This window comes from Geotrypetes seraphini, chromosome 13, assembly GCF_902459505.1.
Source record: "Geotrypetes seraphini chromosome 13, aGeoSer1.1, whole genome shotgun sequence".
In the NCBI taxonomy this organism is placed as follows: Eukaryota; Metazoa; Chordata; class Amphibia; order Gymnophiona; family Dermophiidae; genus Geotrypetes; species Geotrypetes seraphini.
The window spans coordinates 11,429,291-11,456,228 of NC_047096.1; the positions used below are offsets into that span (position 1 = coordinate 11,429,291).

The 26,938-nt window shown below is 41.6% G+C and overlaps 1 protein-coding gene across 2 annotated transcripts; it reads left to right on the forward strand.

Moving 5' to 3' along the window:
• Positions 1-5,095: 5,095 nt before the first annotated feature.
• Positions 5,096-26,023, forward strand: SRSF3 (serine and arginine rich splicing factor 3). Of its 2 annotated transcripts, XM_033918039.1 has the most exons (7): positions 5,096-5,248; positions 17,332-17,431; positions 17,660-17,867; positions 18,252-18,386; positions 20,534-20,572; positions 21,376-21,462; positions 25,657-26,023. In XM_033918039.1, exons 3-7 carry the CDS (start codon positions 17,662-17,664, stop codon positions 25,682-25,684), a joined length of 495 nt encoding a protein of 164 aa, XP_033773930.1. In that variant the 5' UTR covers positions 5,096-5,248; positions 17,332-17,431; positions 17,660-17,661; the 3' UTR covers positions 25,685-26,023. The 2 variants fall into 2 exon arrangements, with proteins under 2 accessions (XP_033773930.1, XP_033773931.1); XM_033918040.1 differs by lacking the exon at positions 20,534-20,572.
• Positions 26,024-26,938: the final 915 nt, after the last annotated feature.

Consider the following 26,938-nt stretch of genomic DNA (forward strand, 5'->3'; position numbering starts at 1 on the left):
TGTTCTTATTTCTTCAGCGTTGCAGTCCTTGCCTAGTTTAACTTCTTGGAATTCCCAGCTCACTTTTGGTCTTCATATTTCTAATTTGTGATCCCTTGTTCTGTATTTGATGAAAGTTTGTATTTTGTGTGTGAAGAAGAGGGGATCAGGGGCCCCCTCCTTAATTTCTGCCTTGAGCCCAGTATGTCTGACACTGGCCCTGAATGTAAACTAGAGAATGACACGGTGACAAAATTCATCACCGTTCCCGTCCCCACGGATAACCGCGGGAAATATCCCATGTCATTTTCTAGTGTCTATTTCGAACTCGGTCCTTCTACACCATCATTCTTCAAAGCAAAGCTTGCGGGTCAGTGGTTGTGGCCATTCATACTCTGATTCTTCTCTCTCTCCTTAAAGAATGACATGAAGATGGTTTCCCGCGGTTATCCGCGGGGACGGGAATGGTTATGAATTTTGTCACCGTGTCATTCTCTAATGTAAACCCATCATGCAAGGTCATCAATTGGAAATCTTTTGATTGAAAGGAAGCTCTGGAATAAGGGGGCATAGAATGAAGGGGGAAGAGGAAAGGAGTCATCTAAGAAAATATTTTATTACAGAGAGTGGTGGATGCATGGAACAACCTCCCATGGTGGAGTTAAAAACTTTAACTGAATTGCTGAATACTTGGGACAAGAACAAAGTATCTCTGAAGGAGAGGAAGGGATATTAGAGCTTAATAGTTGGTATGGATAGGCAGACTTGATAGGCTGTCTGGTTTTTATCTTTTACTACTTTCCATGCTTTCTGTGTTTATTTCCTTTACCTCATTGCAGATGGAGACCAGAACTGGCCCCAACCCCATACTATTTATTTAGAAAATTACCGGGACTAATTCCCATGTACAAGCTTGATAAACTAGATGCTAGATGATTTAAGGAACCTTGCTCCAAATCTTGCCTGTATTTTTAGTATCAGGTCTCTGGAAGCAGTTGTTGAAAGGATCTCAATTTTGTTTCAAAGGCTATTGAATTGCATAAAAAGTCCAATTTAGCTCTGTAGCTAGGGCAATGCATTAAAAACGGTGCAGAATGTACAGTGTCTGTGCAATCAATGATCAATCAGTCCTTTAGATTTCACCTGCATAGAAGCAGGTGCTTCAACCTTTATAATAACGGTAGTCTAGTGACGGTCTTTAATGAGTGTCCTTAAACTTACGAGATAAAGTTTGTGGCCAAATTAGATTAGATGTTTGGGACTTCACTTTGCCCAGTAATTGCTAGAATCAGAAAATGTAATTAGGAAGAGGACTCTTGTCTAGGCATGGTTTCATGAAACTCTTGGGTTCCTTGGAAACTATAGGGAGCTACAATCTCACTGAGAGTCTCTTAAACAGCCATTTAATTGGTGGCACATGTGAACTTTTTAAATAAATACATTTTACTGATAACCTGTATATTCATATTTGTCAAATTACACTTCCCAAGACTAGCATGGAAGTATAGTGAGATGGGCTCAGAGGAGTATGCGAAAAGCTCTAGGAACCTATGATCTTAGTGCAGAAAGGGGTCCTTTTAGTTCGGCGCCCTCTGTCCAACAATAGTTTAAACGAGCATTCCAGTTGATTCTTCATCATCGCCAAGTGATTCTCCAAGCGCAGCGTTGGCTTTTGATGAACAAAAATCAGTGACTGGTTTGGGGGTGCTGGTATTGTGCCAGCACTGTGAAAAGTGCATTTCTGGCGTGTGTTTTGACTGTGGCTAATGAAACAAAAAAATAAAATGACAATAATCACATACATGTAAATTGTATATGCCCCTTAAATTATAGTAGTTGGTTTTTTTTGGGCGGGGAGCAAAAGCACACTTCTTGAGCATATTATAGGCATGTCTTATTTGTTTCTTACATGAATTATAGTAGTTGAAAGCCGATGTTTGTATCTCCCCTCCTTTCTCTTCCCCTTCATCCAATAGCGCTGGCACGCCTATTATGCTCCAATAAGGCATGCACATATGTGTGCTTTCAGTGTTGCTTTTCCCAGCACATGTACACATTTATGCATCTTTTGAGGTGTATTCTGAGCATGTGCCAATTGCTATCACCAGTGACTCATCTCAAGTAAATTTAGCAAACCTTCACTATCCTCCACCAACCTCATTTGCATGTGTGGTTTTTGAGAATATGGCTGTGACAGCGGCCCATCGGTTTTTACCACAAAGTTTTGAGAATATTCCCCATAATATTTTTTAAATGCACCTATACTGTACTGGAAGCCAGTGTAAACAAATCAATAATGGGGTAACATGATCATACAGTTTAGCCTTACAGAGAAATCGGGCCGCTGAATTCTGTAAACATAGAAACATAGAAGATGATGGCAGAAAAGGGCTACAGCCCATCAAGTTTGCCCACTCTGCTTACCCACCCCCTGTCTATGCCCTAATGACCCAATTTTCTTATCTTGACCCTCGTAGGGATCCCACATGGGTATCCCATTTATTCTTAAAGTCTGGCATGCTGTCTGCCTCGATCACCTGCACTGGAAGCTTGTTCCAATGATCAACCACTCTCTCTGTGAAGAAATACTTTCTGGTGTCGCCATGAAATTTTCCGCCCCTGAGTTTGAGCGGGTGCCCTCTTGTGGCCGAGGGTTCCTTGAGAAAGAAAATATCATCTTCCACTTTGACATGTCCCGTGAGGTACTTAAATGTTTCAATCATGTCTCCCCTCTCCCTACGTTCCTCGAGAGTGTAGAGCTGCAATTTGTTCAGTCTCTCTTCATACAAGAGACCCTTGATGATTTGGGCGTCTTGAGGATGGACTTGTCATGGGCCTGCTCGGTGATTTGGGACAGCTCCTGGACAACTCCGTCGATGTAGGCCTCGTCTTCTCGGATGCTTCTCAGGCGTATCACACCTTCCCAGGCGTATCATCACCTCCTTAGTTCCTGCATGAGATCTCCATCCAGCTGCGCGGCCTCCTCTGTCTGTGTAGAGACTGTAGTGTAGCGCTGGGGGATGGTCTCGATCTGCACATTGCTGGGGGCTGTTACTGAAAAAATTTTGTTTCGCCTGGACTATTTATAACCTTCAATACTTATCTATTCACTGAGTAAACAAGACAACATCACAGCGGCTTACCTCAACTCACACTGGCTCCCAATACAAGCAAGAATACTATTCAAATTCTACTGCCTACAGTTTAAAACCATAAATGGAGACAGCCCAGCCTACCTAAATAACTGCCTAATCCAAATTACCTCAACCAGACATAAAAGAACCCACAAACCGTTCACACATTCCCCAACCAGAGATGTCAAATGAAAAAACTGAACGATGGCCTTCTAGCCACACAAGCAGCAAAACTAGACTACCAACTCTCCAATTTACTGATAACGACCCCAGACTACAAATCGTTCAGAAAATAAATAAAAAACATGCTTTTCAAGAAATCCTTGAAGACAAACTAACACCGCAAGACTTGTCCCAATTCTCTCTAAAGCAACCCGCTCTACTCTTCAATTCCTCTGGAAATGGCCAGATAACTCCTTTTGTACTCTACCTTGAACTACAAGGTAATGGCGGAATAGAAATCACTAATGTAATGTAAGATGCTGATTAGAAGATCTTAGAGTGCTAGAAGTAGTATGGGGAATAAGTAACCTGTCCTGAAATACTGGTTGATTCAACTGTTTAATTTGAAATGTTAAGAGGGCTGGTTTATAAGATACTCTATGTTGAACTGGAAGCAAATGAGCGTTTTTAGGAGAGGTGTGACATGATTGTATTTTTTTGAGTTTGTTATTTTTATTGCTGTATTTTGTACTATTTGAAGACGCCTTATTTCTTTTTGACGTAAACCTTTATACAGAGAATTACAGTAGTCAGTTTTTGATATAATTAGTGAATGAATCAGGATATTTAAAGCAGTGGGTTCTAAAACCTTTGATATAGATCTGATCATTCGCAGAGGCAAAGCTTCAGGGCCGCCAAAGGCAGCGTACTCAGCTGCATGATGCTGCCAGCGCTTTGATGATTGCAAGGCAATGCAGGCTTGCCTTCAGCGGACCAGAGCACCAAGCAGACATCTGGACTAAATGAAAAATGGACAAAAGCCGCCCAGATGCCCGATGGAGCCCTCAAGAAGACATGTACGGGGAAACCCAGATATCTGGTAACCCTACCCCTGGGAGAAGAAATAGATCTGGTAGATAATCCTGTAAATCCTGTCTTTTTAACAGGATTTCAATACTGTTAAATGAGAATCCTGGAGATCCTAGTTTGACTTTGTTCCAGAAGTCCTACCACCCCCCAAAGAAACCCAGAAAAGAGACACACTACGCTAAACAGATCATTACGTTCTGAAAATCTAGCTTTACTGACGACGAATGTGATCCCAAGGCATGTTGAGACTGGTAAAATGACTTTCCCTTGTGGCCAAATACGAAATTGTGGTGAAAAGGGAACGTTTAGGAAACTACTCAAGACGCAACTATTTGTAGATGCCTTTTTCTAGTCAATAATTGCCCTCTTTGGCAAAACTGATGAACTGTTCACGATCTTTTTTAACATGGGGCTCCTTTTACTAAGGTGCGGTAGCGTTCTTAGCGCACGCAGGAAATTACCGCGTGCTACGCTTCTAGAACTAGCGCCAGCTCAATGTTGGCGTTAAGGTCTAGCGTGCGCTATTCCGCGCCTTAAAGCCATAGCACACCTTATTAAAAGGAGCCCATTGTTTTGGTTCGTAAATATGATTTTTAAGGGTTATTTGTATGTCAAGGTTATGATGATTTTGTAAACGGTCTGTAAACCGTTTCGTTTTAAACGGTATAGAAATGTATAAAATACTCAGACATGGGTGGTTTTTTTTTTTTTTCTTGAATGTATTAATTGTAATAGTTCAGCTTGAAGAAAATGTGCATCTTCCCGCGCTGTCCTCACTACCTAGGAAGAGATGGTGTTATGTGGGTGTGGGGGGGGGCAGCATCTCTACCCGGGGCCCATTCATTCGCCCTCCCTTCGCGCCTTTTGTTAGCGCAGTCTTCTATACCCACAGCAGCCCGCAGCAGCGCGCGCCCCCTGGCCAGTCGCTGCACGGCAGGTAGGCGGAGCCTGGGCGCCTCACGTGACCCGACGTTCTTAGCTACTTTTCCAGCGGCGGATCGCGCGGGCCCGGCCATTTTGTTCACCGGCGGAGCAGGAGACGCAGCGGCGAGAAGGAGCACGAGTTAGCGGCGCGAAGCGTCTCTGGCAACGAACAAAAAGCGGTAAACGAACCCCGTAGAGCAGTCCAGCCCGATCTTCCTCCCTTTTCTCTCTTTGTAGGTTTTGTGTTTGGGGGTGGGGTGGGGAGGGAAAGGGGTCCCAGCCCTTGGCGCGGTTTAGCCTCGGCTGGGAAACAAAGGGCAGCCGCCATTTTGTCATAGTGGTGTGTGCGCCGGCTCTGAGGGGGGGGATTTTTGCGGGAGGTCGAATTTGAGGGAAGCTTTGGGTCCTTTTGCTTGGTTGTTTTTTTTTTTTTTTTTTTGTCCCGTCCCCCCCCTCCCACCCGAGATGTCTCTGCTGCGGTAATCGAAGATAGTGTGAGAGGCCCGGGCCACAGAGGTGGGACGGCCGGGGCGTGAGCGCCATGTTGTGCCGCCTCGTGGCGGGCAGGTTACGGGGCCGTTGCGGCCACCAATAATTTGCTTTAATTTCTTGTCCTCTTCTCTTATTTTGTTTCGCTTATGGGTGTAGGCCGGGCTCAGCCGTATCTTTTGATTGTTCAACGGCCAAACCTACCGCCGATTTTCTGAATCTACACCCATATTAAAAGCAATCTGACAATCCACTTGCTGGCAGGGAATTAACAAGATGTAGTAATAAACCAGTGGTCTCAAAGCCTTTGCAGGGCCACATTTTGGATTTGCCGGTACTTGGAGGGCCTCAGAAAAGAAATAGTTGATGTCTTATTAAAGAAATGACAATTTTGCATGAGGTAAAACTCTTTATAGTTTATAAATCTTTCCTTTTGGCCAAGTCTTACTAATAATATTGTCATTTATAGCTAAAGAGACGTATGATCAAGAAACTGTTTTATTTTACCTTTGCAATTATGGATAAACATACCGAGGGCCTCAAAATAGTACCTGGCAGGCACAAGTTTGAGACCACTGCAATAGATATCAACGACAAAGCACCCCGCTAATCATGTAGATGCCCCCCTCCCCATGGTTTGCAAGGGTGCTATTTATTTATCCCGTTATTGGACTTCTTTCAGTAACCATAACAAAGTGGAGCATTGGCTGGTTGAAGAAATGTATTGTTAGTCCATTAAAAGGCGGCCCCCTGAATTTATTTATTTTTGTATTTGGGGGAGGGGGGCTAGGATGCTGTCTTTTGGAGTTGCAGGTTAAATGATCTCTCTCCAAATGGGATCCTAATTCTAACACAACAAAACATAATGTGGGATCGATGTTCTTGTAAAAATTTATTGGTGCATAAGATTAAAAAAAACCCAAAACCAAAAAGGGGAGTGCAATAAGGATTGTCCTAAAACAAGGTGCAATCAGTGTAGCTGCTATACAAACAGTGCTAATGATGTAGAGACAATAGACCTTAGTCAATGTATGGTGCAGAAATCCAACACACTCTATTCTGTGTTTCTGCTAAAAAAAAAAAAAGCCTTCCTCTCAAGTCCAAATTGTGGTAACAATCTAATTTAGGATTTTAAATGGAATTCAAACATGAAACTTTAAAATCAGTGTGTCTAGTGGTTGTAGTCAAGGCACATGGGAATCACCTCTTCTCCCCCTGTTCTTTCTGGTTCACGCTTTGATGTAGAGAAAGTTAATGCATCCACTAGGGTTTGTTGTGTTTTTTTTTTTTACTGCCTGTATAAATACACAGGATTGCCTGCTTAGTGTAGGTTACAACCTGCTTTAGATTCCCAGATGAGTTTCAGGGTACTAAGGAAAGTATTAAGATCAGTAAGGCTATACAGTAAGAGGGCTATAATTAAACATTTAAAAACATCAGCTTTAAAAAAAAAGCAGTTTTCGCAAGCTTTTTAAGTCACAACCATCTCTTGAGTGACTGGTTTAAACTGCATGTACATATGGTGACATCTCTCTGAAAAAAAAGTAAAATACTGAATTACAGTAAATGTGTTCATATACAGAAATTCTTGGTGGCTGAGTAGGCATGGGGTGAAGGAAAGGTACACAACAGGCTGATTTCCTAGAGAGAATGTGTGATTTAATTTTGAACTAAAGTGGAATCACATTTTAAGAAAAAGGGATAATTACCACTTTGTTTCTATTGAATATATGGGATAGCAGAAGTTCTTAGAATACTTTCAGTAAAGTAGATGAAATGAAGTGGTACTGTTGACTACCTCTTAAGAGCCAATCAGCTAGGGATGTGCAGGTAGACATTAAGTTAGGAAAGCTTTAATTATCAGTTTAGGCACTCTGGCCTGGTAAATTTTCAGAGGCCAACTTACTTTGAATATTAGCATTTTAGTTTATATCTGGTCACAGCTATACTGTATATTCTAAAGATGGGTGTGAGATTTTTCCGTATCTAAAAATGTGTGACCAGTTGGATGTGGGTGATGAGGCAGAGATGCTGAAGCAAAGACAAACTATATTGATGAAGGGTAGAAGAGCTAGTAAGGTCAGAAAAGGCAAAACAGCTAAAAGGAAAATTAAAGAACAAATACTGTCATTGAACAACAAAACCTTAAGGAAATACATTTTTCACTGGAGAGAAAAATTTCCAACTCCTTAAGTTATTTATACACTGCTTTCTAGCCTGAGCAGTTTACATTTCTCCCTATCTCTCCTGGTGGGCTCACAATCTGACTACCTGGGACAATGGAGTGTTATGTGACTTGCCCAGGGTCGCGAGGAGAAATGCTGGGCTTGAACCTGCAACCTCAGGTCACTGAGACTGCAGCCCTAACCACTAGACCACTCCTCCACATGAGCACTTTAAAAAAATATTTTACACCCTAGCTGAATGTTTACTTCAAAGGAATACTTATGTTAAGCAGCACATAAATAAGCTTTTTCCACAGAGACCTTCATCCAAACTTGTAGCAGATGGCTATTTGCACAAGAGCTATTTCCCAGCATCTTTCCCCATGGAGCACAAGGAGGGAGAAATAACCTGTATATAATACCCAATCCTCTAGGTATACCTGTTTTGTAGGTGTCTTGTTTCCAAAGCCCAAAAGCTAGTAATTTAAATGTGACAAAATAAGGAATGTGTTCTTTTAAAATGAACCAGGTTGTGTGTGATATTCCGCCTTCATTTTGTGAAAATATATCTTCTGTGATTTTTTTCATAAAGGTCATATTTTATACTTTATGAAAGCCCACCCCTCCTGAATGCTTGCCTTTCCTCTTTCCAGATCATTGGAGGTCCAAATTAGGAACCATCTCTAATTGTTTTTCCCTACCCAACCAGCAATCTGGTTAGAGGAAAAGGAATCTGAGAGGAAGGCAAGCAAGGATTTTATGTAAGGCTATCAGCTTTTCAATGTATGCTGCTGATAGTATGCCTGAAAAAAAGTTAAAGAAAATTAGCTACTGTATATTTTGCTCCATAAGACGCACCTGACCATAAGATGCACCCTAGATTTAGAGGAAAAACCAAGAAAAATATTCTGAACCAAATTGTGCCTCTGAATCCAGCCCCCTAGAAAAATATACTGCAGCAGACAGATTTCAATCACTAAATTGAAATCCTACCTTTGTTGTCTAGTGATTTCTGGTTGCATTAGATAGTTCTTTCCTTACTGCCTTCCTCAGGCCCAACAATTGTCTCTTTCTATTTCCTCCCTCCTTCCTTTCTATGTCCCGAGTTCGTACCCTCTTCCCTTCACTGCCTTCCAGCCTTTGTCCTGCCTCCCTCCTGCATCGAAGCCTGCCTGCTTTCTTCCCTCCTACACCAAAGTCTGCCTCCCTCCCGCACTAAAGCCTGCCTGCCTTCCTCCCTGCTGCGCTGATTCCTCATCCCTGGTCCGTCGCTCACCCACTGCTGCCGCAACTCCACGAAAGGAAGGGCCGGCGGCATGCAGTCGGGTCCACAAGCCTTCCCTTGATGTCAGTTCTGACATCGGAGATAAGGTCTGGCCCAGACCTTATCTCTGACGTCAGGGAAAGGCTTGTGGGCCAGATTGCATGTCACCGGCCCTTCCTTTCCTGCGGCAGCGAGCGGGTAAGAGGGCGATGAGCAGCAGCAGAATGCTGGGGGGGGGATGAGCAGCAGCAGAATGCTGGGGGCGGAGGTGTATTCGCTATATAAGACCACTTTTGTGCATTATAAGGAGCAAAAATAGGGTAATCTGGGAGCATAAAAGGTGGGTTGTAACAGTGAATTTAGATCAGGGAAAAGTTGAGTCCAACACAAATTCAGTGCTAGAATTGCAAATTTAGACAAATGGGTGACAGACCTACATAAAGCATTAACTTTAAGCTCCTATATTTAATTTTTAGCTAAAAATAGGGTCCTAGGAACTGAATAGCAGACTGTAATGGATGTCATGCATACAAATTTGTTTTCCAAAATAGAGCAGGAATATCTGGCTTTCTCCAAGGACAAACAATCATAATATTTTTGTATGTGGGTAATATCCATGGAACCCAGTACACCCACTGTCAAGTACATTGTCATCTAAAATCTTTAGGCAGTGATTATACTGCATACGTGCTGGTACCTTCTTGCCATAATTGGTGCTTTCAAGGACCTGACCATCAGGACATCCTTTATGAACTCTGCATATGCAAAAGAGGTCACTGAAAGTCCGACAAATCCAGTGTGATAAACCTTTTGGATCTGCATCAACATCAAGCATGGCAGGAGATTTGGTACCCATTACTCACCCTGCATTAGTATTTGTATCAACATCATGTGCACCAATGCTGGCTAGAGAGCATCTACCATCGGACTCTCCAGAGACAGGACTTGAAATTGTTGTCTTCCATGCCTTTGGGGGAAACATATAAGAAAGCTGAGAAGCACAGACTTTCCTCCCCTTCTAGGCATGGCACGGCATGTCCACCTCCTCGAAGCATAGTAAAAGATGTCATGTTTCATATTCATGGGAACAGAGTACTATTAAGATGTAGATACTGTACCCTGTTGAGCGCTTAATGAGCATAACCCCTGGATCTGGGTGTAGAAAGCTGCAGTGCATGTAACCAGAGTGTGTAATGGACGCAAGCTCTCAGGGGACTTTGCTGCATCTGTGACTAAAGCCCACCTCTCTCTGCTTCTGTGTGATCAGAATCCATTTTGTCTGAGAGCACATGGTTGAAAGAAGTAAATGAACTTGAAGTTCTGTAGATCTAAGAATTTCTGCTTTCTTTTGAATCCACACTTAACCAGTGTATCCCAAGGGCTGAGGACTGAGTGCACATTTTCACTACTCTCAGTGGTGATAACTACTTTAAAATTAACACCACCAGATTAATTAAAAGCTGGCTAGTTCAGTGTGTGAAATATACTGATACACTGTTGACTGGTCTCTGTTACAACAGATCATGATTCCTCCCAGGCATGCGACAATATCAGTCTTCCACACCAATGTCTCTTCTGGTGCAGAAGCCAATTCCAGGAGGAAATCAGGCTGTGCTCAAATAAGAGATTTAACGTGGATAAGTTTAAGGTGATGCATGTCGGTAACAAAAATCTTATACACGAATACAGAATGTCCAGTGCGGTACTTGGAGAGACCCCCCAGGAAAGAGACGTGGGAGTACTGGTCGACAAGTTGATGAAGCTGTCCGCGCCATGTGCTTTGGTGGCGGTGAAAAGGGCGAACAGAATGCTAGGAATGATTAAGAAGGGGATCACAAACAGATCGGAGAAGGTTGTTATGCCGCTGTACCAGGCCATGATACGTCTTCACCTGGAATACTGCGTCCAGCACTGGTCGCCGTACATGAAGAAGGATACGGTACTACTTGAAAGGGTCCAGAGAAGAGCGACTAAAATGGTTAAGGGGCTGGAGGAGTTGCCATACAGCGAGAGATTAGAGAAACTGGGCCTCTTCTCCCTTGAAAAGAAGACTGAGAGGGGACATGATTGAAACATTCAAGATACTGAAGGGAATAGACTTAGTAGGTAAAGACAGGTTGTTCACCCTCTCCAAGGTAGGGAGAACAAGAGGGCACTCTAAAGTTGAAAGGGGATGGATTCCATATGAACGTAAGGAAGTTCTTCACCCAGAGGGTGGTGGAGAACTGGAACGCACTTCCGGAGGCTGTTATAGGGGAAAACACCCTCCAGGGATTCAAAATAAAGTTAGACAAGTTCCTGCTGAACCAGAACGTACACAGGTAGGGCTCGGGTAGGGCACTGGTCTTTGATCTGGGGGCCGCTTCGTGAGCGGACTGCTGGGCACGATGGACCACTGGTCTGACCCAGCAGCGGCAATTCTTATGTTCTTAAGAGCAGTCTACACAATCTTTTAGTGTCTATCCCTGCCTCAGCCTATTCCAAGGATACATCAAGGGTGAGGTTGCACATACCTCGATGTTCAGCATCAGAGTTGGCACAGGTCCATTCTACACATCTTCATCATCAGAGGCGTTATCGCCTGAGTCAAAGCATCAACCCCTGCCTCAATGCACATTCCCAGATTTGCTTAGAGAATATTTTGAGGAGCCTGACTGATACCTCAAACTACACTGAGGGTCTGCCAAACTTGTCAAAAGAAGAATCATACGGTATACAGTCGACTCCACTTAAGTGCTGACCGGATGGCGACGTGTGCTTAATTGGAGTACCACTTTTTAGTCATAAAAAATCACAGTACGCTGTAGTCAAATTCAATAAAACTGTTCAGTTTAAAAAAAACAACCCACACATAAAACAATTCTACACGGTTCAGTTTTAGAATCGGCACCGTTCCGTCTAATGCATTATACTGTAAACCTTTTTTTTTAAACCAATGTGCACACAGATTTATGATTCAGGCAGTGTATCGTGACTACTGATGCTATAAAACAGGCCATAGTCGTGACATCCATTTATCTCCAGATAACAATGCAGTGTGTGTAGGGACTTTAGCGCATCTGAGAAGGAAACAATGTCTGCAGGTGTTTCATTAGTCATGATGACTGCAGCAGTATCCCCGTCATCATCGGACTCTTGGTTGTCTGCAGTGTCCTTTATAACTGTACAGATATCAGAATTAGTGCTGGCAGATAATGTGGGCATATTGTGTCAACGGACATACAGCTCAAACTCTTGTGGCGAGAGTCCAACTGGGAGTTCAGTGGACGAAGTGTCAGCTTCAGTTGTATCCTCAGATGCGTGAATGAAGCTCACCCGTCAATAACAATTTGAAATCGTTAATGATGAGACTTGATTCCACGCCACCCATGTGAAGAGAGTCGAGCACCATCATTTTTGTTCGCAAGCTCAGCAGCTCTAGGGCTGGATTTCGTGCTTGCATCAGTCACCGCTATCACATATCTTAGGACGAGCGACCTATAATGATGTTTGAAGTTGACGCTTATCCCTTGGTCCATCGGTTGGATTAAAGATGTCGTGGTGGCAGAAACATGAGCTTGATGTTGGTTAGTCGTACATCATTACTGTGTGCTGCATAGTTGTCACACAGTATTACAATGTGTCTCCTACACCTTCTAATCAGATTGTCGAGCTTCTGCAACCATTCAATCCACAGTGTCGCCATCATCCATGCATTTTTGTTGCTTTCATATTCAACAGGAAGGCGTTTAATGTTTTTTTTAAGCACTGAGGATTTCGGTTCATCCCAGTCACCAGTTGCAAAAAGCTTTTCACTACCGTCCATCTTGCAACTGAGCAGCAATGTCAATCGTTTCTTTGGCACCTTGAAGCCAACAGTTTTGCTGCGTTTGAAAGCCAATGTTCCATCAGGGATGGCACATCAGTACAGGCCCGTCTCATCTGCGTTGAAAACGTCGCATAGTTCATATCCACCAATGACTGATGGCAACACTCCCATGACCCATCTTTCTGCACCAAACTAATCAGTCTCTTGTTTTTCGCCATGCTGCTGCTTAAATTTAATGCCATTACAAACCTTCCACCTCTCCAGCCATCCGTTTGTAGCTTTGAAGTCTTCTACACCCAGTTCTTCGGATAGCTGTTTTGTTTTCTCCATCAGCAGAGGCCCACTGATTGGCAATTAATGACTTCTAGCTTCAGCAAACCATTGCAGCAGCGCCTGTTCAATGTCTCTAGCCTTCCCAATTCTTTTCTGTTTCCTAGTAGGATTGCTGTTGTTTTGCCAGTTTTTCAATATGGCTTGCTTTTTTTTTTTTTTTAATCCAAAAAATCTGGCTAGGATGAAAGCTGTAATGTTTTGCAATAGAGACCTGACTCTCCCGTTGGTCAGGTCTCTTTAAGACATCGACACGTTCAGCCAAAGACAATGACTTTTGTCCAGTTACAGACAAAGTTTTTTCTCCACGAGATGCCATGGTGCAGTTTAAAAGTTCAAACACCTGGCTGGGCCTAGAATGCTGATCGGAACATGTGGCTCATCAACGTGAGAACGTGATTGTTTTTAACTGGAGTGAACGCATAGAGGTGGGGCCTATAACAGTATGCATAAGTGGATTGTGTGCTTATCAGAATTGCAATTATCCAGAGTTTACTTCCATTTACTTTAATGTAAAAAAAAAAAAAGAGGACCATGGTGGTAGGCTGTGGATAACCGAAGCATGTGCTTAACTGACGTGCACTTAAATGGAGTCGACTGTATATTGATATTTTTCCTCCACTTCAAAAGTCTTCAGCAAAGAGCATATTCTTTACTAGCTTTATAAAGCAAACTGGTCATGTTCTTCCCATTAGTGCTGCTCGATTTAGGGAAAATTTGTCGATTCAATTTCAGCCTATTCAATCAATTATTCGATTTGATTTTCCTGACCAATCAGGCATGTTGGATTCCCCCCCCCCCCCCCAAATGTCGTGGCGGATTTATTTTGTAGCCTTTCCACCAACCACACACCAGCGCTGTGTTATAAACACACAAAAAAATTTTCCTCTGTTAAGTTCTAGCTCACGCTCGCTGTCGTAACACCAGCTCTTGCAGGATACACATTTCAAATCTGATATACTGTGATCACAAAATAGAAAATTATTTTTTTCTACCTTTCATTGCCATATTCAACATTTGTTTCTTTCCCACTGCCTACCATCTCTCTGTCTCCCTGCCTTGTGCTCTGGGCCAAACATCTCTGTTCCTCTCCATGCAGAATCTTTCCCTTCTTCCCCCTCCATTATGATGTGCAACATTTCTTTCTCTTCCCATACACCATCTCTCCATGCCTTCTTCCTTCCACCTTATGCAAGATTTCTCCCATACCCCTTTCTACCTCCCTTCCTCTCCCCCCATGTGTAGCATCTTTCCTCCCATCTCACCCATTTCTCTGTGTAGCAGCTTTCTATCGCTCCCATCATATTCCCCTGTGCAATAGTTTTCCATCCCTCCCAACTATCCCCTTATGCACCCCACCAACTCTCCCACCGTGAGGCTTGACATACCTCCGAGGCCTCCTAAAGCGGCGGTGGATGGTCAGCAGCAGCATCGTTCTTAATGGGCTACATGCGGCCTGCCCTGCTAGGGCTTCTCTGTCATGTTGCTGATGACACATGTCCTGCTTTTGTTATTTTTATCATATCTATGGTATAATGTTATGTTGTTTCACTGTTATGACTTAAAATTTCAATTAAAAAAAAAAAAAAGATTTCATCATTGCAAGCCGGCTCAGCATGCCATCAACTCAAGTTTGTCTTGAGCTTTTAGGGTTTGCCTTCAACTATCAAAAGCTACATCCCAAGCCATCTTAGACCTTGGAGTTCATAGGAGCACTCTTAAACACCATTCAGGGATGGGCTTTTCTGCCTGAACAATGTGTTCACAATATCATTCACCTGTGTTGATTTCTACCCTCAAGTGCACTTCTGCCTGCACGCCAGATTTTATGCCTTCTCAGCTACATGACATCAACCATTTGTGTGGCCCCATTCACATGTTTTCAGGATTCCACAGTGGACTTTAATCCAGTGGTCCTAAACCACAGGATTCCTATTTGCTCCTGTACTAGTGATGCCAGTTCTATGGCACTCTTCAATAGTGGAGGATAGCACTCAATCTTACCCGGGATCTGTCAACTTCTTTAAACTTCAAGTGATTGGTAGTGCTCTCAGAACGTTCCAGGACAACCTCCAACAGTAGTACTTGTTCTTATGGACAGCCAGGTTGCCATGTTCTGTTTGGACAAACAAGGACAAACAAGGAGGTACGGGATCATATCCTCTGTGTATGGAGGCTTTTGAGATTTGTAGTTGGGCCACATTGCTTATGGGATACTTCGCGGGATGGTATATTTGGCAGGGAAACAGAATGTGTTGCCAGACATGTTGAGCAGACTTCAGCCTCACAAATGGTCTCTCAGCATGTCAGTTTTGCATCTGATTTTCTCTCAATAGGAAGCACCAGGCATTGATCTGACTTCCCTTAGAACAGGGATCTCAAAGTCCCTCCTTGAGGGCCGCAATCCAGTCGGTTTTTCAGGATTTCCCCAATGAATATGCATGAGATCTATGTGCATGCACTGCTTTCAATGCATATTCATTGGGGAAATCCTGAAAACCCGACTGGATTGCGGCCCTCAAGGAGGGACTTTGAGATCCCTTCCTTAGAACAACAGACTTGCTCAGTTCTGTTCCAGACTGTGTGCTCCCAATTGCATTGCATCAGACATCTTTCTACTTCATTGGGGAGAACAAGTTCCTCTACACATTCCTCCAACATCTGTCATAGGGAAAACTGTTCGAGCTTCACTAAGATCAGAGCATCGTGATCCTTCTAGGACCCTTCTGGCCATACCAGGTTTGGCTTACACTCCTAGAGCTTTCGATCAGGAAACTAGAAATTACAATTATTTCCAACATTGCTATAGTGGAATGAAATGTCCCTACTTTGCTTGTAACATAATGTTTTCTTTCATCAAGCAGGTAAATGCTTTCAGCCTCTCTTTTTTGTTGCACTTTTCTTTTACGATTGTAGTTCTCCCTCATTTTCCTATTGTTTGAAGTAGGTCTTTACGTCTTATCAGTGCTTTATTATGACACTTGGATTTTATCCAGTATCCCCAGTTTTAATATGTTTTTATGTAACTTTTATATTGTACACCGCTTAGAAACCTGATTAAGCGGTTTAAAAAATATTTTAATAAACTTGAAATTCTCTGCTGCAGTTTCCTTAGCAGATGAATCCATTCAAATGTTGGTCTCTCATAAAGTGATCAAACTACACAGGCTCTCATATTATTCTCCATATACTGTACACCTATCCTAAATGATTTCTGTGGATTTATCCCAAGCCGTTGTACACACAAAGTTGAGACATGATTACACATATTGTAGGTGAGATTTCCTGTGCTACTTTTGAACACTCAAGCATAAGGCAACCCAACAATTTCTGGTTTTGATCCTAAGACTTGGGATTCCCTTAAGGCAGGGGTGTCCAATGTCGGTCCTCGAGGGCCGCAATCCAGTCGGGTTTTCAGGATTTCCCCAATGAATATGCATGAGATCTATTAGCATTCAATGAAAGCAGTGCATGCAAATAGACCTCATGTATATTCATTGGGGAAATCCTGAAAATCCGACTGGACTGCGGCCCTCGAGGACCGACATTGGACACCCCTGCCTTAAGGTGAAGCCTTGTGACTGGAAAATTGGCCATATTACTTTTTGCTACTAACAAGCTTGCACATTCTTATGTGGATGACATCTTCCATTGCTAGCCTCCATTCATTGTTTTGTATGTTTAAAAAGGCCACCACATGGTCTTAACATACACACATTTTGAAAGGTTCAAGCTGCCTCATTCTTAATGTGCACACATTTTTGAAATGTTGCTATCTGGATAGTCTTCAGATAGCACATTTGGTTGAACTTTTCCTTAGTATGTTTGCCTAAATACTGCTGTCACCCGTTGTGGGCATGTGCCCATCTGCAGAGAATCAGTGAGGTCCTCAGTTCTGGACTTGCTTGTATAGTTTACAGGGAAAAGTGAAATTGCTTACCTTGTAATAGAGGCTCTCTGTGGACAGCAGGATTAGACATTGATTCTTTTGTCCATCCCAATGCAGAAGCATCCAAGCCACAAATCTAACTTGCCTAGCTTTGTGCAGACTAAATAATGAGAGGAGAACACTGGAACAGCATGTGTTCTTGTTTGTAAATCTAGAGAAAACAGTTCAGTCTTCTGAGTGGTACAGATAGATCCTGTGCACAGAGAACTCCTGTTAGTTTGTCAACTTTTCTTACTACAACTATCAATTATTTCTAGAGTGTTACCAGACGTACCCAGCGCTGTATAGTCAACAAAGGAGAGACAGTCCCTTTTCAACAGTTTTTCCTTGGAGTGAGGAGTTCTGCTTTACATTAAGGTAATCATAGTAGATCAGGCTGCTATCTCTGTTACATTTCTTATCCTGCTTCTATGCCAACAATTCTTTATTATATGTGCTTGCAGAAAGTATTCCATGTTAGCTTGTACTTGCAAAATTGGAGAAATTAAAAGTATATTGTGGATCTGTAAAGAAATGCTTTGCAAAAGGACTGGGCTAAACTTAAAATTTATCCTGTCATTTTATTTACAATTTTTTTATTTTTAGTGATGCATCGTGACTCTTGTCCACTGGACTGCAAAGTTTATGTTGGTAACCTTGGGAACAATGGTAACAAAACAGAGCTGGAACGAGCTTTTGGATACTATGGACCTTTGCGCAGTGTGTGGGTTGCTAGAAACCCTCCTGGCTTTGCATTTGTGGAATTTGAGGATCCCCGAGATGCAGCTGATGCGGTCAGAGAGCTGGATGGAAGGTAACTTTTGTTTTGTTGGTTTTTTTTTAAATACAGTAACCTCATTGTTTACTGGTATTTGTCACTTACAGAGGTATTTTTGATTAGTTTTGACTGCAAAAACTGATGGGAATAGTGTCTGTTGGCATATCAGTTAACATTCAAGTGGTTTTTGTCACTACCTTTCAGTAGTAAATTCAATTTCAATGGCAATCCATTGTTTTGTAGCATTGTTTATACTTATGTGAACGTTTAGCTTTGTATATTGAACGGCTTATTTACAAAACAACCTAAGCTCAATACAACAAATATGGACTTAGCAGGTTTTGGAAATAACCCAGGATAAAATATAGAGGATTTAACTTAAGAGCATTTGGATCAAGCAAAATGATTTTTGTGCTTCAGAACATTATGTGGATGTCGTGTAAGAGTGGAATTATCAAATGGGGAAAAACGCAGCCGTAATAGAGGACCACCTCCATCATGGGGCAGGCGCCCTCGAGATGACTACCGTAGAAGAAGTCCTCCACCTCGTCGCAGGTATGTGTTCAGCTTGTGGAAAAGTGTAGCATTGATACTAATTAACATTGTGTAGAAACTGGGTTTTTGTGAAGCAGGTTAAGGGTAACTTTGTAAGCGTTATATATATATATATATAAGTACCAAAGACACAAGGTGTATAACGCTTCACCTTGTTCATCTGATAGTTAATTTCCTTTATTGAAGCTATTAGGGTCCCAGCCAGCACTACCTCCTTGTTTTGCATCATCTACCCTTCATCTTGGTTGCCTTGTCATTTTATACAAATCGGGCAACTTTCTTTAATAGTGGATGTTGCTGCTTAGCTCTGCCTTCCACAATCTTAGTTTTCTCTGATTAATTGTAATGTGGATGTTGCTGCTTAGCTCTGCCTTCCACAGACTTAGTTTTCTCTGATTAGTTGTAATGTGTTTTAACAAGAAAATGGGCAACTAAGCTATTTGAATCAAATTTGGACTGGTCAGACTTTAACTGTTTGCTTTATCAGTGCTTCCCTCTAGCTGCCTTTGTAGTTTCGAAACCAGAATAGAAAATGCTGACAAGTTACTTTTGGTCATAATCATGCTGGGTATTTTGTTTGGACACTCAGATGTTCAAATGTAAATTATGCAGAATTTAGATCTGCAGCATGGTTTCTACAGGACTGAGTTTACATTTACATATTGCAGGTGAGTGAGGTCCTTTTTTTAGGTCTTGGAAATCCTCCCTTTGTAGAAATAATATGCATTTGTTGCCCATCAAGGTATTCCGTAGTATAGAAGTATTTGTTAGCTAAAAGATGGTTTTACTGATGGCTTGTTTTTTTGTTTTGTTTTGTTTTTTTTTTCGTTTTTTTGTGTGCTTTTGGTCCATCTGTTAATAAAAATGAACCCCGTTACAGAGTCACCACCATGTCTCTTCTCACCACCCTCTGAGTCTACATTAGCCAATCAACTACCCCTTTCAGCGTCATGTGACCAGCGCGCCCCATTCAGCTTGGCTGGTGTCGTAACACATGACCCAGGCATGGCCAGTCATCAGGTTGCACCGCCCTTTGGTTCCCGAGCATGCTGTTTCTCTCAGCCTTCTCTCCAACCTTAACCAAATCGGCAGCGGCCTTCTCAACTGCCCACACATTCCCGGCCACTCAGCTCAGCTGTTTGCTTTACCAAATGTCTTCACAACAACTGCAGCAACAGCCTTCGGCTAACAAAAAAAGCAGGAAAAATCCACAACACCCCCTTCGCCAACCAACTAAATACAACGCAACACCTGGCAAAACCTTTTCAGCAAATTCTACCTGTCCGGCAGCCTCACCTCACCATTTCTAGCTTGTTGAAACCAAAAACTAGTAAGTTTTTTCCTGCTTATACAGTTTACCTCTGGTTAAAATAAAGAAGTAAGCAGCTTATAAGTAATTCATTATCTGTTCTCGATCAAAGGCTGGCTGTGCATAATTAAGTGGTAAAGTTACATGTGTTGCATTAAAAGGTCTTTAAGACTTTTTTTTTTTTAAGGGTGATAGATACCACCATGAATTTTAGACAATTCACTGTGCTTGCATGTGGGAGATGCTAAACTAAATCTGAAAATCAATTTTAGCAGTTCCTCATGTTGCAACATATATATGCAATCTATCACCTTTAAATTGTTTTACTTTTTTCAACTCTAAAACCTAAGATTCTGGGGTGATCAGGGCCAAGCTGTGTGGTGGTTTTTTTTTTTTTTTTGGTTTGGTTTTTTTTTTTGTTTAATTTACATACTATTTTTAAAATTTATTTTTATGCTATTATCACAAGTGTGTGCGTCTAATGTAGCACTTGATGGTATACACACTGAGCACTTTCACTGTCACGTGGGATATTTTTGGCTAGCCTGAGTTAAAAAGGTTGGTCTCTTTTTGGAAGCCATTAATAGGTCTCCTTTTTATGGTGAAAGGTGGAAATCAGACTTCAATGTTTTGTAGGAGGGGCCTCTTGCTCTTATTCCTGCAACATTGTGCTTTTCATCTTAAGGTACAAGTTATTTCTTGATCCTTGTGCGTTGAGGACGGGTGCCAGTTTGTGTTCTTGTTCATGCACATTCACTGGGTCCAGCAGCAAGGTAGTGGGAAATGCCTCATACCCTTCATAATTTGAGCAAGTCTTAATATTCTTCTTGATTTCTAGATCACCGCGAAGGAGAAGCTTTTCTCGTAGCCGGAGCAGGTAAAGAATACTGCTTCTCATCCTTAAAGTACCAGCAACACACAACGATCATTAAAATAACCAGTGTACAAAAACTGGCACAAAGTTATAAGAGCTTTCATTACTGTAGGATACCATTTGCAGCCCTAAATGGGCAACATTAATCTGTTAAGTACAATTTTGTTTTTGTGTGCCTTTTTAAAAATATGGCACTGGCTGGCATGTCACTTCTACATATGAGTGGAAGAGATTTCTTGGCTGATTAAATACCTTTGTAATCTTCCTTGCACGCACTGTGTGCTTTTGCCATCATTTGTTACATTTTGTACACACCTGTTTCTCTCTTGTCTATCCCAGGCCAAATTAAAAGTACTCATCACAGAAAGGTGTTTTGTACCTTTGTCAAAATTTATCAACTTCTGACCAGCTAGGTTAGACAGGATGCTTTCTTCACTAGGGGTTCCAGTGACACCTTTCAGGTTTCTGTAGGTCCACATAAGATGAGCTATGCTGAGTTAGATCAAGGTCCATCAAGCCTAGCGTCCTGACATTGACAGTGACCAGTCAGGATCACAAGTACCCGGCAGATCCCCAGGCATTTTCATGTTGCCATCTCCAGTACACGCATCTCGAGATGCATGCCTGACAGTTTAGCATTAGCCTGTTGTCTTTGGTACTAGTTTGAATGCTGGTTTGGATAGTGATGTGTTTACCAGAATACGTGTGTGAGACTACATGCCAGATAACACATGAAATGGAATTAAGAAACTCAGCTGTCTTCCAGCTCTTGCTTTCTCCCCAATTTTTGCCTTTATCTTTTTTAGGTCACTCTCTAGAGACAGGAGGAGAGAGAGATCACTGTCAAGAGAGAGAAACCACAAGACTTCTCGATCCTTTTCTAGGTCTCGGAGGTATGCATTTGAGTGTTACGGTGGTTTAACATAGCTTTTTTTTTTTTTTTTTTAAGTAACATTGTCCTGTCCAAATAACAATGTGTACTTTTATGACTGAGATACTTAATGTAGGCTTATCTAGGGCCATATTTTGTAACATTTGAAGAGCCAAAACACACTTGTATTTTGCCATATACTTAGTCAGATAGTGACAAATTACAACAGTGTGTCATCCCTTCCCAGCCACACTCTCTTTCTCCTCATCTGCCTTCAGTTGCAGAAAAAACTGGGCTTCCTGCTTCCCCAGCATGACTTGGCTTTCTGCAAGTCTGAGCTGCATGGTACCAGAAGTTCAGGTTGATTTCAAGGCTCAAGAGGTTTACAACGTAAGACCAAGCCATATTTATGGCACTTTTTGGCTCAAACTTGGAGATCTGAGTCATGGTGGGGAAGCAGGAATCTTGCCATAGGCACCAGCTTTGTGGGTGCTATAGCACTTCCAATATTCTTTTCAGCACTGCCCAGATGGCAGAGCTGAAATCTTCACAATGCAGAGCTGCAGGGGAAAGCAGGAAGAAAGGCAGTGTCTCTATCTACTGCTCCCACATCGTCTGTAGCCTATTGGTCAAATATTCCTTAGCCAGCCAATAGGCTGCATGGAAAAGCAGGATGGAATTTTCTGGAAAGAAATCAAAATGATGTTTAGGAAATGTGTCCTGCAATTCTGATCCAGTGTCTGTCTAATAATAAGCTTTGTAATGCAATTCCCTTGAAATGTCCAGATACCTCTTATCTGCCTGGAATTGAAAGGTTAAGGCGGAATAGAAGTCAGTAAATGTAATGTAAAATGTGTCTCCTAAGCTACTGGTTCGGCCTTACCTTGCAGCTTATTGGCTGGCTAAGAAATATCTGACCAATGGGGCTAATAGGGAACAGAGAAGAGCTACAGTGTAGGTCAAATAGGCTTACTATCTTAGGCCTTTCATAGAAAGAAGTGCTGAGGGAGGCTGTAGGGAAAGAATGAGGAAGTGAAGAGTAGCAAAGGCACTGATAGCAAGAAGAGATGTGGACTATGAAAGGGAGAACAGAGCTAAGGTGAATGCAAGCTGGAGGAGGCATGTGCTATGATACAAATGTATTGGGTGAGGGATAGGATGAAGAATGATTGAGGACAGGGAAAGGAACTGGGGGAGTTCAAAGAGCAGGGGACTGAAAAGGGTTCTGAGAAAAGAGGATCATGTTTGAGGGGTGGAAATGGCAGGAGAGTTGAAACTAGGGGGGGGGGATCAAGAACCAGTAAAGAGATCATTTTTAAATGTTTGGAGGCATGGTTTGAATCCTTGTCAACTGCTCCCCATAACTGAGCAAACCTGATAATCACTGGGTAATAGGGTTATCCAGAAAACCCTAAAGTTAGAAAAACTGTTCAAATTGAAGTTTTTCCTATGAATTTGATTATGCTTGATTAAAAAATAATTAAAAAAAAAAAATTTTTAAGCCCATCTTAGGGTTCCTTAAAGCCACTGATTACATAAAGCTCCATTTTTCTTAAAATTTGCTATTTTTGCTTAATGGAGCATATTTCTTGGTATTAGAGCTATAACTTGTTTTCACACTCAGCAATGATACGTTGATAGACATTTTATGTCGTCTTTTATTGAAAAATAATAAATCTGTGCAGAAATAACACTAGAGTGTCCAATATGCTGCTTATAACAAGTGGGGACGGATTCTTTGGAAGGCCGCTGATAGTGTTAAACTACAAAAGAATAGGAAAACATTCTCTTGTCATTAAGACATTTTATGCAAAAACAAATAGCTCAGATATTAACAAAAACAGTAATATTTACATTTCTCAGTAACATGATAAAGTTACTATGTCAAATCAAGACCCTGTCTTCCTTTACGTCTCTCGATCTTAGCATCATAAGATAGCCATATCAAGGTCATTATGTCCTCCCATCATATGTTACATGAAAGTATCCACAAGTTGAGTTTTCAGCAATTTCTTAAAGGCCAGGCGATCATACATAGTCTCAAGGTTCTGGGAATATACTGTGCTAATAGCTAAATGTGCACACTTTGATGTAGTCATCTACCAATGGTATTCCAAACACTCAAGCATTCAGTGTCTTGAGATAGGATAAAGCCTGTGATGCTGTTGAACTCCTTGAAGGTCTCATGCTGCACTGAGTGCAATGTTTAATTGAGAGGGGCTACGGTCAGGGATTGAACTGAAGGGGAATGGAGAGTAGCACATTTCCAATTCTTCACAAAATTCCAAAATATATTCTCCATTATATCCCACAGGAGGTAGAAATGAGCACTGGGCCATGTGAGCCTGAAAAAGTTGGAAGAGGTGTCAGGAGATCACTGACAAAGTTTTCTTGGTTTACCTCCCTGGCATTCCTCATGCTTAATTGCTAAATCGTTGTTCTTGGCTCTTAGTAAAACTCCAGATCTCAACCAGGCTCCTTGAGCTGGATGTTTGTTTCTTGGCCACTGGAGCAATATCATATAGGCAGCCCATACATAATGGCCCTGGGCTGCTGGAATATGTTTTCCTCCTTGATGTGTAATTTGAGGTTTCAAACTCTGATCCTTGCTGGCCTTCCAGAGCTCAGGGTGAGCAAGTGGTAAAGAATTGGAGAATGAAACGGGGACAAATTTTTCCCTATCTCTGCAAGAGCTTAATTTCCCCTCCCCATGAGTTTTGTTCCTGTTCCTGCCCCATTCCTGTAAGCTCTGCCTAACTGCACAAGCCTCAGACACTTGTGATTTGAAAGTGTTTGAGGCTTGTGCAGATGAGGACAGAGGTTGCAAGGACAGGAAAAGAACTCAATGAGATGGCAAAATTAGTTCCCTTGGGGATGGGAAAAAAATTTGTCCCCATGTCACTCTACAAAGAATCTCATGTAGACTCTACAGGCAGAGGGTGGTCTTTGGCCTGGAATCTATATCAGAAGTGCTGCAGTGCAAAAGAGGATGGGGGAAGCAATCTCAGAAAACAGGAATGTGCCTGGAGCCAGGGAGAGCAGAGCAGGGAAATGATCCATGCCTGCGGTCAATAGGGAGTCACAAATTGAAGATGAGTTAAACCTACCAAGGAAAGGAAGTCTCTCGCCTGTGGAGGAGAGTGAAAAGTGGGAAGTAGTGAATGACTGAGTGAGCTAAATTCGCATCAAGCAGCAACTGACTAGGTAGAAGTGAATTGAAGTTTGCCGGGGAGTGTAGGAAAACAGAAACCCTGATTTAAGGGGAAATGATAAGCAGAATAGGCTGAAAAAGATTTAGGGAGTAGAGTAGGAAGAGATATTAAACTCCCTGCTCCCAAACATAAAGCATAAAATTATGCCTGTGCAGAGGGAGAAAAACAATTTTTAAAAAAGTGCTGAGGGAATAGGGAGGGAAAGAGGACAAGGAGGAGAGGAAGAAAAATTAGGGGAAAGTGGAAAAAAATTGAAGAAAAAATGTGGTGTAGATGAGGGGCTTAGAGACAGGTTGGAGGAAAATGCTGTTGATGGCCTGAATGGAGAAGTGAGTATGATGCTGGGGGAAGGAGAGAGTCTGCATCCTAGCTTTTGATTTTTCCACATTCCCTGCCCTACTCTTGACATTTTAGATAAGGCTGATCATTCATTACCAGATGTATTTTGGTTTTTCATTGCTGGTTGAGGGGAAACTTGTTGATGAGTTCAGTACCCCCAATCATTTTCAGAAGTTGGCTCCTATGAACACCATATGAATTACCAAGCTTCCGAAGGCCAAAAAAACGATTGTGGCCCCAGGGCCATAGGTTGGACAAGCCTGCTCTAATGGATCTGATGTAACCTGTTATACTACTTTAAATTCCCAAGTTCTAAAATACTTGTTCTCCCTCCTTCCCTCACAATCATGTCTTTTTCTTATCACTTCTTTAAATTGTAAGCTGCCTAGAAGGTTCCCCCAATTAGTTAGTGTTTTAAAGTTTTAATAAACTTTAATTTTCTGTTCTAATTGGGGAGATTATATTCTCCACAAGCTTGGATTCAGGGTGGGTGAGTGCAGAGCAAACTGAGGCTGCAAATCAAGCACCATTATATTCTATAGTGCTGGCAGCTTCCTGGTACAATGTAGAAAAACAGCAAATACCTCTGGTTTTGAGGGTACCTTTATTTGTTGTATAACTATGCTGTAAAACTTAGCAGTTCTTAATTATTGCTTTTTGTTCAGTCGTTCTAGGTCAAATGAAAGGAAATAACATCACAACCTTCAGGAAGGAATGTAAAGAAATTTGGAGAAATGGGTACATTTTGTCGAATTTTTTGGGGGGGAGGGCTTAACAGAGGCTTTTGATGCATTTTTAAGACGTTTTAGCTGTTGAGTTTACTCTGTTTGTATCTTGTAATTGGCAACTGATGTGTATCTTTTTTGAGCAGGTTATTTGAAATAAACCAAGTTTTGTTACGTTATATTGTTTATAAACCTTTAATTTTGCATTGATGGACATTCCTCTCACACTTAGGCCAAATAAAACTTAAAAAAAAAAAGGATTTGGTCAGGATGTCTCCTTTGCTTCTGTCTTGTTAAATGGAAATAGTTTTCAGGTTTAATTTGAATTGCAGTGGTAGGAGGTTTGTCACAGCCCATGTGTATTTGAATGGTAATACAGCTCTTGGCACATCTGTAATCGTACATCAACATTTTAATCCATTTATGCAAGATCCTAATTATAGAGCCATCCAAACTGACTAACAGGCTAACACATATAAGAGAGTTATGATTAGTTTATGGGCTCTTCTGTCTGCCACTTTTTTTTTTTGTTTGTTTCTTTGTTCTATTTGTAATTCTCATTGGCTTTAAGATCATGAGTCTTCATAACATTGAAAGAAATTGAAGAGCTGAGTTCCAAAACCTGTTAAATACAAAAAGCTGTTTCTTGGATATATGCAAGTTTATTTTCAAGAATTCCATACATTTTTTCAATGAATATTGTATACCTTACAAATGAATGCTTTTTAATGCAAATGTCACATATCCTGCAGCTGTCTATAAAGGCAGTCTGTTTCTGTATGGACTCGTTTTTGAAAGAAAACACTTAACAGGTTTTGAAACACATCTCTTGAATTTTAGCCAGCAGCACCACCTCAGTAGCATTGTTATGAAATGAATCTATGTAATCTTTATACAATGAAACGGTTTACCACTACAGCACAATGGAAATAGTTTGCTTTTGACTTTGTGTTGCGTGTTCATACATAGAAGCTGGAACCAACATGTCTACTGTGCAAGATTTTCCATGCTGTGTGTAAAATGTTCTGTAATTCTTGGGATTAAACTTTGTTACAAAATAAATTTGAAGATTTCATTTTACTGTGTTCTTACAAAATCCTTTAGGTACAACACAATTTTTTTTGCAATTTTTTTTTTTATTAATGGAATGATGCATCAATTTTAAATACTGATGCTAATGTGTTAGCCCTTTTGTATATGTTTTCACAGTTCATGGATTGGG